This window comes from Lolium rigidum, chromosome 6 (genome assembly GCF_022539505.1).
Source record: "Lolium rigidum isolate FL_2022 chromosome 6, APGP_CSIRO_Lrig_0.1, whole genome shotgun sequence".
Classification (NCBI taxonomy): Eukaryota; Viridiplantae; Streptophyta; class Magnoliopsida; order Poales; family Poaceae; genus Lolium; species Lolium rigidum.
This window is the reverse complement of record NC_061513.1, coordinates 140732590-140746681: the sequence shown is the minus strand read 5'-3', so window position 1 is coordinate 140746681 and position 14092 is coordinate 140732590. Positions and strand designations below refer to the sequence as shown.

General features: G+C 44.3%; 1 protein-coding gene and 1 pseudogene across 1 annotated transcript; one reads left to right on the top strand and one right to left on the bottom strand.

Moving 5' to 3' along the window:
* Window positions 1-3729: 3729 nt before the first annotated feature.
* On the top strand, window positions 3730-5444 carry LOC124663496 (annotated as a pseudogene).
* A 5053-nt stretch (window positions 5445-10497) lies between these two features.
* On the bottom strand, window positions 10498-13441 carry LOC124659447 (transcription factor-like protein DPB). Its single transcript, XM_047197318.1, has 9 exons — window positions 13338-13441; window positions 13132-13244; window positions 12300-12343; window positions 11855-11908; window positions 11623-11763; window positions 11467-11535; window positions 11281-11376; window positions 10838-10908; window positions 10498-10748 (listed from the first exon to the last, which is right to left on the bottom strand). The coding sequence occupies exons 1-9, from the start codon at window positions 13439-13441 to the stop codon at window positions 10667-10669; spliced, it is 774 nt and encodes a 257-aa protein (XP_047053274.1). The 3' UTR covers window positions 10498-10666.
* Between the last annotated feature and the right edge of the window lie 651 nt (window positions 13442-14092).

Genomic DNA, 14092 nt, shown 5'->3' with positions numbered 1-14092 from the left:
TAAGTTGCAAGCAATAGATTATCGCATTAAGAAATATGTGTAAAGTAAACAATAGAATTACCCTCGGATAAAATATTGTTGTTTTCTCCCTAGTAGCAACAACACATCTACAATCTTAGAAGTTATTGTCACTTTTCCAAAAAACTAGAGGCATGAACCTACTATCGAGCATAAATACTCCCTCTTGAAGTCATAAGCATCTACTTGGCCAGAGTATCTACTAATAAGGGAGAGCATGCAAGATCACAAATAACATATGACAAGAATATATAATAGATCTCAACATAGTATTCAATATTCATCGGATCCCAGCAAACACAACATGTAGCATTACATAAGGATGATCTTGATCATGTAGGGAAGCTCACAAGATCTAAACATGAGGCACAAATTTGAGAAGACTGCCATCTAGCTACGCTATGGACCCATAGTCCGAGGATGAACTAATCACGCATCACTTCGGAGGCGGGCATGGAGATGTAGATGCCTCCGGCGATGATTTCCCCCTCCGGCAGGATGCCGGGAAGAGCTTCAGAACCCTCCCGAGCTAGGGTCAGCAATGGCGGCAGCAGCGGAACTTTTCGTGGATGGTGGCTCGGGTGTTTAGGGTTTTCCCGAGATCGTGAATAAATAGGCAGAAGGGTGATGTCGGTGGAGGCTAGGGGGCCCACACCACCCTTAGGAGCGGGCCCGAGCCAGGCCGCGCCTAGGGTTGGTCTGGCCGCCCTCTTGCCTTTCTTCAACTCCCCTTCGGACTTCGTCTTTGTTACGGTAAAATATTGACTTCGACTTTTGTTTCATCCAATTCCGAGAATATTTCCTGAAATACAAAACAACGTAAAACTGAAACTGGCACTGTGGCATCTTGTTAATAGGTTAGTGCCGAAAAATGTATAAAAGTACAATGAAGCGTGAGCAAAACGTATATGAATTGGTGTAAAACAAGCATGGAGCATCAAAACTTATAGATACGTTTGCGACGTATCAGAGCCAAGAGTGCGAACGATGGGCTCCGAATGCAAGATTGGGCGAGAGCGCGCAAGTTCAAGGTCCTCTCGATGGAAGTAAAACCCATACTCTTGCAAGGATATGTATGAGCTCGCGGTGTGCAGATTTTCTCCTTGAGTTGTTTGATCTCTCGAGGGAGGAGCTGGGTGTCTATGTTTCCTGGTTGCTCCTTGGGGCTTGGAGCATGCCCTTCTATGGGCTCCCTAGGTCACCTTATATACACAGTGCCCAGTATACGACGCCCAGTATACAACAAAGAGAGGAAAAGGACAAAGCTAGGTTGTGTCTCATCACTACAGGAGTCGGACATCATGGAGTTGACAACACCATGCCTACGTAGTGCCCATATTCTAGCAGACAGTACCATTGTGGTCAGCGGTATATAGTTGTCTCCGGCATCTATCCCATCGGAACATTGGGGACAACTCCATAGTGCATTGTCCTTGTGTTCGATAGCACGTAAACCCTATGACTTTCTGGACAACCGGCTACAACATATAGGCGGCCGGCCAAGGTGCCAAAGCCTAGCCGGCCATGGCTGCCAATGGGGCAGCCGTCCGAGAGGCCAAGGGGGTCAGCCGGCCAAGAAACCAAAGCCTAGCTGGCCATGGCAGCCAAGGGGGCAGCCGACCAGGGAGGCCAAGGGTCTAGCCGGCCATGCCAGAGCCGGACAGGGGCCAGCCAGGCAGGGCTCCAACCGCCCAAGCTTCGGCCGGCCTGGACCCATCCCTGTAAGTCCACTTCGAACTCGATTCTTCTCGATATGTTGTCTTGAGAATACATGGGTCATCCCCCGACACCTCCCCTCCTACCATATGTCACATAAAGGAAGGCGGAAAGGAAGGAAAGAATAATCTATCCTATATAGAGTACTGGAAAGTGATTCCTTTAGTGTTTCGACGGAAAGAAATAATTAACAAAGAATGGAAACATGGATAAAAAATATTAGTTTTACATAAAAATTGCAAAACATGCATGCATAGAAATCTCGCTATTTGAGCATTTGTTGTCAAGAGTGTTTGATAGCCAGCGAAAGCACCGGATCACCAAAGAAGCACACAAACCTACTTTTGAAATATCTTACACTTTTCGTTGCTTAGAACTTGGTAATTAAAATAGTAGGTAAAACTATAAGCTAAATTTTAATTTTTTGCAAACAATAAACTAAAGTTTACTTAAGAAAAATAAAACAAAAATATCAATGCAAGAGATCTTAAACCAATGTAACAAATCAAAGCAACTTATAGTTAGCACCTCTCTCTCTATCATATCTCACCGGATGCAACTCATGCAGAGGGATTAGACATGAGAGGGCAATAGAGGAGGTAAACAATGACTCCTAGATACATGGGCTTCTTTCGTCTCAAGAGGATGAGAAGTTGGAGTTATGGTAAGGAGCTTAGAAGCCAAAAACAATGTGGGCAACATGATTAAAAAACAACACCTTCTTAGAAAAAAACATTTTTAAGCTGTGTTAGGCTATGTCACAACTTCCAACTTCTCCAAATCTTTGGATAATGTTGAATTGAACACCCTAGAATCACGAAGCTAAACCCGCAAGACCCAAAACCACGTGAAAAATGAGAAGCTAGTATTTTGAATGGTTGGATTTCCTTTTTTTTTTATAGCTATGCCACCGCTAAGTGAGTTGTAGCGATAATTCATATTGTTTCTCTCATCTCCCTCATTTTTTTCTCTTTGTCTCTCCATGTCTGCCCCGCTTGCGTGTAACTTGTTCTTAGCACCCTGATCATTAATCAGGCGTGCAAAATAATCGCACAAGAGAATATATATGCATGAAGGACAGTGTAAAACAAGTTTAAAATAAATAATTTGTAACCCAAATCGCATGCCAGATTCATTTCATTTACATTGTTTTGATTCATACTAACAACAACTATATACTAGATCGACACGTCGTTATGTTTCGGTGAACAATCTTTTTGAATTTCCAACCTATTATGTAAGAAGGCACCACATTGTGTGACAAATTTATAAACCGCCATATGGAAACTTTGGCCGTGAAAGTTATATATAGTTGAAACGTACCATCATAGGATGTAGTTCAATCTTATCGAGACAAAACCAAGGTGAAGACGAATCATCCATTTGGGTCCATGGTTTGAGAAAAGAAATATTTTGAATTTTCCATTAAAAATGCTCTTTGGCATCATCATGCATGCCAACAACATTGACGTGCTAGATTGCTAACGCCGAAACGCCATCCCAGTGTTCATAAACAAAACCAAGTTGTATAAACAGTCTCATAAGTCATAACTCGGAACTCGTCATGGTGTGGAGTTTGCGGAGATATAATTTCCGCCTCCAAACTCCTTAGGTTGTTTGCCACGGTTGCCTGGCCTATCACGGGCCCACCTCGGCAAGCGCCTAAACATGTCGTGCCTGGGCCGCGATCTAGAGCTCGCCTTGTGCCGGCATAACACAGCCCATTTAGCTTTTTCTATATTTTCTTGATTTTTTCCATTTCGCGGAAAAACAGTTGAAATGCCTACACGGTCCAGCCCATTTTAATTTTTAAGCATACCCGGCCCGTTTAATGACCGGGCCATACCTGTGCCCTTTTCAGAACACCCATCTAAATACGGGCCTCCATGGGCCATGCCGTACCAGGCCCGTTTAAGTGAGTGTCGTGCCGTGCTGGGCCTGGGTTGTCCCACCAGCCGGGTGAAGCAATCTACATCCCCGGATAAGATAACACACAGGCACGGACACGGGCAGCAGCTCGAACTCCATCCTGGTCTCCAGCCATGGCCACCGCCACCTCCCCGCTCCTCTCCCTCTCTTCCCTCTCCGCCTCCCTCCCTTCCCCCGTCCGGGCGCCCGCCTCCCTCTCCCTCCGCGCCCTCGCCCCGCAGGCCCGTCTTTCGACCTCCTACGCCGCCTTCCCCATCGGTACAGCACCTCTCTTCTCCCGCTCGAGTTTTCTCAAGAAAGTTTCCGTTTATCCGTCATTGACTGGCAATGCCTTGGCCAGGTGGGTTCGGGACCTCGGCGTCTACGGGGAGGTGGAGGAGGAGGGGCTTGAGGTGGTGTGCGCCGAGCCGCCCAAGACCGGAAGGCAGCCGGACTCGGTCAAGAAGAGGGAGCGCCAGAATGACGCGCACCGCATCCGCAACCATGCCCGCAAGGCCGAGATGCGCACCCGGATGAAGAAGGTATACAATAATGCCTAAGCCCTAATGGCGGGTGCATCCCTTTCTCCCTGTTTAAAGATTTTGGCACTGAAACTATTTGCACCATGAGGTGAAAATGGGGAATCGTTTCTTTCGGATAAACACATGTTGCTTAAAGTTCTGCCACTAGAGACTATTGACATTCTGCGGTGAATATGGGGAATCGTTTACTGGAGATAAACACATTTCGACTTGTATGGGGAGCCTATAAGCTGCAAATTATTGGAGTTTAGGAGTCTGTACAATGTGTGTAGATTTCGCCCACAAACATTTCTTGCATTCTAATACATATTATTGTCAGTTTAGATGGTTTTGATGTAATGTTAAGCTAAAATGGACTGAAATAGGTTGTAAAAAGCACCTGGTCAATAGGATATCACAGGTGGATTTACGCATGTATTATTGCCCAGTTGCCCACGAAACAGCCGAAAAGGGAGAAAAAGTAACAGGCCACCAAATATAATTTCCTTAGTATATCCCATTCATGTAAATTGTACTTGTTCCATGTTATTTATGTGAATCTGAGGGCATGTAAAATACTGGTTATGGGTACGAGGACTGTTTTGTCTGTACAAACATTTAATAGTACTCCGTATTCTTCATGCAGGAATTAATAAGTTAAGCTTTTTTTATTTGAAACCATATGTCATAAGTTTTTGCTATTTGATAGGTTTTCAGAGCCCTTGAGAAGCTCAGGAAGAAGGCTGACGCCCAACCTGAAGAAATCATTGAAATAGAGAAACTGATTTCCGAGGCATACAAAGCCATCGACAAGACAGTGAAGGTTGGTGCCATGCACAGGAATACTGGAGACCATCGCAAGTCCAGGCTGGCAAGGAGGAAGAAGGCGATCGAGATACTCCGTGGTTGGTATGTTCCAAATGCTGAACCTGCTGCTACTGCTGCCTAGTTTCTGGGAGAATCATCATCACGAATTTTCAGCAGCTTTGTTTTCGTCACGTCTTCCAATTTTTTGGACAGCATATATTATGGACCGAACTAAATAGCTTCCTGAGTTTTCTCCATGTCAAGCATGCTGTTTATATCTTTTGGTACTGTCTACTGTGTTTATGTGCTTGCTATGCACTAGAAGCCTTGACAAAATTTGGCTTTCTTATCTTACATTCCTGTTGTTGACTTGTTCACATCAGTGTTGTAAACCTTTAAACTGAAATGTACCTGTTGTATGGTGTGTACAAATATCTTCAGCTAGAGTATGATCAGTACAAATGTTTTCTCTTATTGATGTCTTGCATCTCTCACGGCTATTTTAGTTGTTACTAAAATACGACCCTGGAGAGGACTATTATTACCCTGGAAAGGACATATTTCTTCATGTAGGATGTATTGCTGCAGGCCTGATACTACAAATCTTTATCAATGTGATACTAGAGGGACAAACTACTCCGTATTTGTTTTAGATACAGGGCATTGTAGATTGTTTCAGCCTGGTTCTTTCTTTATCATTTTAAATATCCACAAAAGATTGCTTGTCAGCAATTGGCATTTGGGACGTCTCTTAACTGCAGCTACCTGAGGTTTAGGCACACCTGCACTAAGTGCAAACACATCCACGTTCAGGATAATAACAGGCAGAATGTTGCAATAAGATGGAAGGGTTAAGCCTTTCTATAAGTGAGTTCTTTGGATCCAGTCCCTGCAGAAGTTGGCAAGTTTTGTCCTTCGTACCTAGAGCTGGCGAAGAACCGTTTTATAGCCAGAAACGCCAAGAACTGGGAGTTCTTCAAACTGCAGCCATTTGACATCAATTGATCTGGGTCAAAACGGACTAGGGGTGATGCTTCCGAGCTCGATAGCAATCCTGTCCACCGCTATACGGCCGATAAGCCTATCGAGGAAGAACACGGGTACCGGCAACCTGATCAGCCTGGCCAGACTCATGCTGCAGGAGAACCTTCCCACGGGAGCCTTTTCTGCAGAGAGTGTTCCTTGAAATGATCATTGGGAAGGCTCCAACTGACGAGATGTTCAGAGATGGCCTGAGCTTGCTTCGGTTTGCGGCGTCAGCCTTACCAGGTAACATCTTGCGGGCCGCCAACCCGGTTCTCCTCTTGCTTATCCTCCGTCGTATGGATCGGTTTCTCCGCCTCGGAGTTGGGTTGAGGTCGTGGACCACTCAGCGGTGGCGCCAAGACCCTCTCCAACGAGTTGCGAGCAGTTCAAGATCAACGTCACTCTGGACTCTCTCTTTCAGTCTCAGGTTGCCTTGATGCGCATGGAGCTCCTTCAGCTAGTTGATGTCCGTGTCGAGGAGGCGTCTCGCCCACTTCGTGAAGAGGTGGCAGCTCTCAAGCTGTTGATGGCGTGTGCTGGTGTTTCTGTGGAGCCGACTGAGGCATGTCCTTCTGTTGGTTTGGGACTCGCCAAAGCGCAGGCTTCGATCGCGCTTGACTCCTCTGAGCAGAAGTCGGTGGTTGAGGAAGAGCACCTCCACGGTTGTTTCTCTCCTCGTGGCCCATCATCGCTCCCTCACGAGTCGGCTGCCTCTGAGTGCTAGGGCATGGACATGATTGCGGCTCAGTCGATTGGCCTTGAGTTGAGTGATGTTGCTGACACACCTGTCTCTCTCTCGCATGAGTCCGGCGAACAGGTGGTTGCTAAGTCAGGAGTGTTGACACCTGTGCCTGCATCCTCTCCACCGTAGCGGGAGCCTTGCCAGTCGCCGCCCCTGTTGTGTTGGATGACTCTAAGTGCGAGGACATAGACGAGTTCTTGGCTCCGGTGTTGCAAATCACCGAAGAGCTACATGAGTTGCGTGGGGATTCTCCCGGGGCGTTTCCGTCGGCGTTGTGCTCTTTTGAGACCATGGAGGTGGCCACAACACCCTCTCCATCGTAGTCGGAGCCTTGCCAATCCCTCGCCTCTTTGGACCATGGAGCAGTGCTGGTTCCTAGCTCAGATGCTCTTTTTGCAAAGGAGCTTTGTGGTTTGCTCGCTAGTTTGGAAGCGGCTAGCCCTCGTCGGAATTTGGATTTATTTTATCGATGCAAATTAGATTTGGATAGGGATATGGCAGGGAAATTGCCTGCGTCTTGGCAGGTAAAGCGAGGACATGATCAAGAAGGTGGAGAAGTCTCTTAAGAAGGTATCTATCAGAAGGATAAGGAGGAGAGCCATAACAAGAGAAGTTTGAGAAACTATTTAAGTGATGGAATCGTTTTGGGTTGTCATATCCTTTTAGTGGGTCTTTTTTGCGATGTTGTGCTTTTTGGTTGTCGGTTCTAGTTGGTTCTCTTGTGGGTATGCTCTTGGTGTGGGTTTGGCCCTATTGTTGTAGGTTTTCGTTCCTAAAAACTGAGCACCTTCTTCTTAATTAATAGATGAGGCAAAGCTTTTGCCTCCGTTTCAAAAAAAAAAAACTATCGGGCAGGATGAGCATTGACAGTGCTGCAGTTGAGTTGCGACCCGTCAGAGACACTTTTTCTATGCCTCAACTACTATCTCCATTGGGAATGGCAAGATTGCTAGTTTTTTGACTCACCTTGGCTCAATAGCACGAAGCCCAAAGACATATCTCCTCTAATTTATGAAGCTTCTACAAGAAAGAGATGGAAGGTCAACCAAGCGTTGTTGGGCCATGCTTGGGTTAAAAAAATCAAGATGGACACAAACCTCACCATCCAACATTTACATGAGTACATCCGGCTATGGACACTTCTTCGACGCATTCATCTCAATGAACTTCTTGAAGACACAATCACGTGGAACACCACCGACAATGGAGAGTACTCCTCGGCCGCGGCCTACAAAGCATAATTCTTCGGCGTCTTGACTACCAACATGACTAGGCTTGTGTGGAAGGCTTGGGCCCCCCTGAAGATCAAGTTCTTCGTTTGGTTGGCTCTCCATAATAGGATTTGGACGGCGGACCGTCTTGCGAGGAGGGGTAGAACCAATTGTGAGTTGCCCGCTTTGCAACCAAACTCAAGAAACGGCGGCCCATCTTTTTTCCCATTGCAGCTACACCAAGCGCTTTTGGGAAATGGTGAAAAGTTGGATTGTCATACCTTCCATTCACATCCATGAGTGGACGGACGATCTCTCCCTCGAGGGTTGGTGGTCCAAGATGTTGAATGAGGCTTCGGACAACCTGTAAGGCGTTGGCTTCCCTAACCATGCTTCTTAGTTGGACCATTTGGAAGGAACGGAATGCTAGAGTTTTCAACCACAAGTCCACCAACTACCACCCTCCTCAACATCATCAAATCCAAAGTGAAGCTTTGGGTTGCCGCGGGTGCGAAGTGTTTGAGCTTTGTATTAACGGGAGAGTAATTCCTTAGTTTCCTGTCTTTTGTTTTTCTTGGTGGATCTTGGTCTTGTCTAAACTTTTCCCCTTAATTAATGAATAGTGACAAATCTTTTGCCACTTGTTTCAAAAAAAAAGTCTTACACACACAAGGGCCACTGCCCAGATCAGAATGAAAAAGGTTCATACATGGACACGCCGTCCTCATACCAAGCGCCCCAACGACTCGGTAACACACACACGATAACAGCAGGAAGAGGGAGGTCAGCTCTGGTCCGAGGACGGGCGTCACGAGTAATGCTACAGGTACGGACAGATTTTACAGAAATTACTTAGGCTAGTCATAGTGTTAGTATCATAGCTAGTATCATGTGCATTGATCCCACAAAAATACTGATGTGACAGCTAATTAAGGAGGAGAGAGGAGATTAGAGTAACATAGGTAGATACTTGTATCATAGCGCATGTCACAAGAAAAGTTAATGGCAAACAAATCTTGTGCACAAATTTACATTGAGATTCTAAAAAGCAATAAATATAGCATGACTATGATACTACTTCATGATACTAACCACTATAGAGATAGTATCATATACAAGTATCATATGCATGATACTACTACATAATACTTACCACTATGACCAGCCTTATAGACATGAGTGGAAGTGCAAACCGTTCCCCGGATAAAATTTCAACCAACCACGTCCATCCGTAGAGTTTCCGTAAGCCATGCAGCCCGTAAGTCTAGGATTATTGCGGCGTCACCGTCTTCATGCGTCTGCCCCTAGGGACGGGCGTGTACAGCGTAGACGCCGGTGTCGCCACCTCTGCCTCCGGCTGCTGCCACTCCACCTCTGCCTCCGCATCCACGCCATCGCCACCGTCCTCCAGCTCGTCAGAGACACTTGCCTTAGTAAGTTTCACTGAGGCAGAACAATAGGCCCGAAGAAATGCCATGCGCAAGCTTGTGTTCGGACAGTGATAGAGCGATCTTTTTCAGCGGTAACAAAACTTCCATAAAGCAGAGCAAGTTGCTATCGCTGGCTATAAGAACACGCACAAAAACTGGAGCATCGCCTGGTCAAATGGCTTGGGGCTCGTGTACCAGCTTTGCACTCTGCGTTGCAAGAGTGACCACCAGACCAAAACAAAAAAGCAAGAAAGATGAAAATTTTAGCGAACCAAAAGATTTAACCTCAGAATATGATGCCACTCGGAGTGCACACTTGAAAAGATTTACATACTTCCGGCGTCCAATTAGTACCCGAAATCGTGAACCACTTGCAACACTGATATAAACCAGATGAAGCTTTCTTCGTCAACGACTTCGATATGATAATACTTCCAAGTTCCAAGGAACTATCATCATCCATGCTAATCAAATAAAGTTAAAGAGGACAATGAAATCGTTGACTACTTAAATAAATAAAGTAAAGATAATATGAGCAGTACTGTTTATCCGTTCGCCCCTCACACATATATATACAAAAAACAGTTCATGAAGCTCACGTACCAAATATTTCATGGATGCAGGACTTCATCCTACCAAGTAATGCATCTTGACAAAAGGCATTTCTTTCAGCTCCCATAATTGTCTGGTGAGCTAGATCGAAGAAGGAAGTACAGAATGGCGATAATCTTTTCCATCTCCTTTTTGGGGAATGGGCACTGTGTTAATGCTTCAAGATGATACAACATCACCCTACTTCTACAACAACATGACATCAAGAGACTCTCAAGGTCTCGAGGAAGCACACATGAAAATCTTCCTACTGATTTACCTAAATAGAAAGGGGAAGGTTGAAGCAATGGCCATGCCTTCATGAGACTGATCATGGAAGCCACGCTGAAATGAGCACCCAGCATCACTCACACATTAACTCTTGCTAGAAAAATAAATGACTTGACAAGGAAAAGAATATCAGGATAATTAACGCAGCCTGTGTGCAAGCTTCAGAACCAAAGCCGTTATCAACGTTTACACATAGCAGCACATATAAGAATCATCTACCGTAGACCTAATAACCTGCTAGGCATAAAAAGGAGACAAAATTGCAGGTTAAAATCTCAAGCCTGAGAGATTGCCCTATAAACTAGGTCAAGTTTTCATAAGAGTATATAGCTATACATAGCTGTGCAAAAGAATCTGGCTGTGCCAGTTCTGACATGTCACTTGATTTATCAGATTCTTGAATCTCTAATGAGAGGTGCATGACAGTTCTTTCTTACGCCTGACCCCTTCAAGGATTGAGAGATCATCATGCAATGTGAATGGTGCACTGAAAACAGAGTTGCAGACTTTAGGTTAGGAGCTAGACCTGCTAATCTGGAGAGAAGTATGAAAAAATAGTAGTTAACAGGGACATACCCATTGAATTCGAAACGGACAAACTTCGAGTCTTCTGAAATCTCAATTTCCACCGTTGCTTTCAGAGATGTCTGTTTAAAGATAAATGACATCAATTTCACTTGTACAAATTTCTTTTGCTTGTCTCTTTCTGTAAGACGGCATTTTAATGCCATTACATATCTAACTGAAAGACACTCCAAGCATGGCATAGGAATGCTACACTATCTAAAGTAGTCACTACTCACTAGTACTTAAAGTAATCCACATTGCTATGTTAGCTTGGAAGTTATAAACATGGGAATGCTGGTTGATTAACAAAATCAATATCTAAAACAAGCCATCTGAGACAACCCAAATTAATCAAGCGTACAAGGGCAATAAAATACAGCCAAATGTTACAGCTTAGTTGCAGTAATTGGGTTAAGCACTCTCCCATGGTTGCAGAGTAAGGAAAAAAATACCTTGACCAATACGAAAGGAAGGCGGATGCCATTAGCATTCTCTGCTGAGCGCTGCAGTGTCTGATTACGCGACTTGATATGTTGGAGGTCATCAAACTTCAAATGAATAAGAAAGAGTCTTCAGGCCATAACAGGCAAGTACAGAAAACCAAAGAAAACTTGCTGGATAACTGCAACACACTTTACCTGTTTTTCAATTTCCTGGAGGAGTCTCTTCTTGTTCCTAATCTTATTTATGAGTTCTCTGCGAACTTCCTTTGAAACAGAATATGGTAGCACTTAATTCATAATCACATAAAGGGTAATGCTCATCTGACCTGCAAATTAAGCACAACTACTGACCTCCAGCTTCTTCATCTTCTCGATTCTGTAATTCGAAAGGCCCATCCACTTTATCTCCTTTTTTTCTTTGGCAATAACTCGAAGTGCAATGAGAACATTGAAAGCATCATACACTCTCCTCCTAATATTTTTCTCATCAAACTATAAAGACAAGCATATTCTCGTTTAGCACGAAAGTTTTTTCAAAGGGGAAGAAAGAGGTCCATATTAATACAAAATAAGAGGAACAAACCCCTTGACCGATATGTTCCATGGACTTCAGCTCAGAATAAATTTCATCTGCAACCTGTAATAGATGTAGCTGTTGAGGTAGATGAAAGCCCAAGGGGGGAGAAAAAAAATCTCTTCTTAAACATTAATCTTTGGAAGGTGTGTTATGTATCATCAAAAAATACCATGACAGCAATGTAATGGAAGTACTTTCTTTTGTGGCTTTCAGTATTTAAATGGCAGGATGATTACTATTTTGCTCTTTGCGCCTCATAAGCTCAGGAAAGCTCTCCTGAGCTTATATGGCCTCAGTATGGAGTTCATTTCCATCTTGGCTGAACGATTACAGGTTATACGAAGGAATCCAGAGCACAATGACAGGAGATAAGACTCCATTAATATTAACATGGCACTAGAAAGTGATTTATTATGGCCAAACAGTGAAGTATACATAGGTTGGAGGATACCTCATTGTATGTTGTTCTTCCTTTGGCTTCAACTTTTTCACAAACTGCAAAATCAAGCCAAACAATCATTATACCAAAGTACACAGGTGTATGTTTCTGACTAAATCACAGTACCAGGTTAGCAACTTTTTACATTCATGACAGAAATACATCGTCTTGCAACAAAAGATGACAGAGAGCATCCCGAACAAGGATATAGCATACATGTATGACCTCACAAACTTTCTATCAACACAACTTCCTCTGACCTATCACTGGAGTGAACTAAAGTAACCGTAATGAGCGGTGAACACTGAGATATGCTTGTACATCATATGTAACAATCATTGCCTATATCACCCAACATACCATGCTATATATGCCAACATGGCATCAAGCTAAGTAACGATGTTTTACTGAAAATCTGACATAAATTTCCCGAGTTTCAGACCAAATCCTCAGGGAGCCCCCAACCCACCTATAACTAAGTTGTGAATCCCTCAGGCATCCCCTGCACCTTCTAACCTAAATTGGACTCTCTAGTCTCTACAATTAAAATTGGAGTTAATTGATGGTAAGCACAGAAATATTAGCATGGAAAATCCCTCAACACATTGGAAACTCAACGAAGTTGCCAACCTAATACAGCATAGCCAGAGCAAAAGCACTGTTCACCAAGACTGAAGACGCACTCACAAACATCCTCTATGAAGAACATCAAGCTACAGATCAAATCCAGAAATGGTTCCTTCCAGAAACAGTTTCCACCAACAGCCGAGCGAGATGTGCACGATGAACCACGCCCGTTAATTAGTAAATATACGCGACCTATAATCATGGCGCGTCATCTGACCTATCTTGCTGTACTCGCGAAGCCCCCAACCGGTGATCCTCGATGCCCCACCCTTGTCCTTCCTATCCTTATTCTTCTCGCACTCATCCTTCCTTGGGGCCGCATTGCCGCCGCTGCATCAAGAAACCCAAAAAGATCCCCTCGCCTAAAGCCTTGATACAAGGAATTGATCGAGGAATCGGAACCAAGGAGGGCATATTGGTTACCGTTCGGGAAGCGGAGGGAGACTGGAAGCTTCGAGAATGTGCACGACGGCCAGGTCCAGTGCGGCGGGACCAGCCGGAGAAGCATCGCCGCTGGGAGGCGCCATTGCGGCTCGAGCTGCTGTTTGGGCTGCCCGGGGAGAGAGACAGAGAGGGGAGAGAGAGAGAGAGAGAGTAAAGTTGCTTTCCCTGTTTTATTTTATACCAGAGTAAAAGGGCATTCTTACGGTACTTCAAGGAGGAAGGAAGGGGAGAGGACAGGTCATGAAAAATAATGTAATTGCCGTTCGATTCGCACCGTTACTAGTTTGTAGGCAGTCAAATCCTTTAGTACCATATACTCTGTGGTAATTCATTATTACTACCATTACTATTATACTACTGTATACATAACGAATGTTCAGCTTTTTCAGATTATAAGCATTTCGCGGACACCTTATGAAACGCCGTTTCCATAGTGTTTATGGCCTTTCTTTGATTCGCAGGTTTACAAAACATAGAAGAAAAAAAACAAGATTGCAGATAATACATAGGAACTCAATAGCCATATGAGCTTCCAAGAGATTAACCTCAAAAGAAATTGAGCAGGAAGCAGCACATGGGAGAAAATCATAAAATCCATAATACTACTAATTAGGTAATTCCTTAGAAATTATCCAAAGGGTTTGAAATCCCACAAAAATCCTTTGAATGCAACAGGCCCTTAAAATATGCACACAAACAATATGGAAAACATAGACTCCGCGCGCCCTAAAACA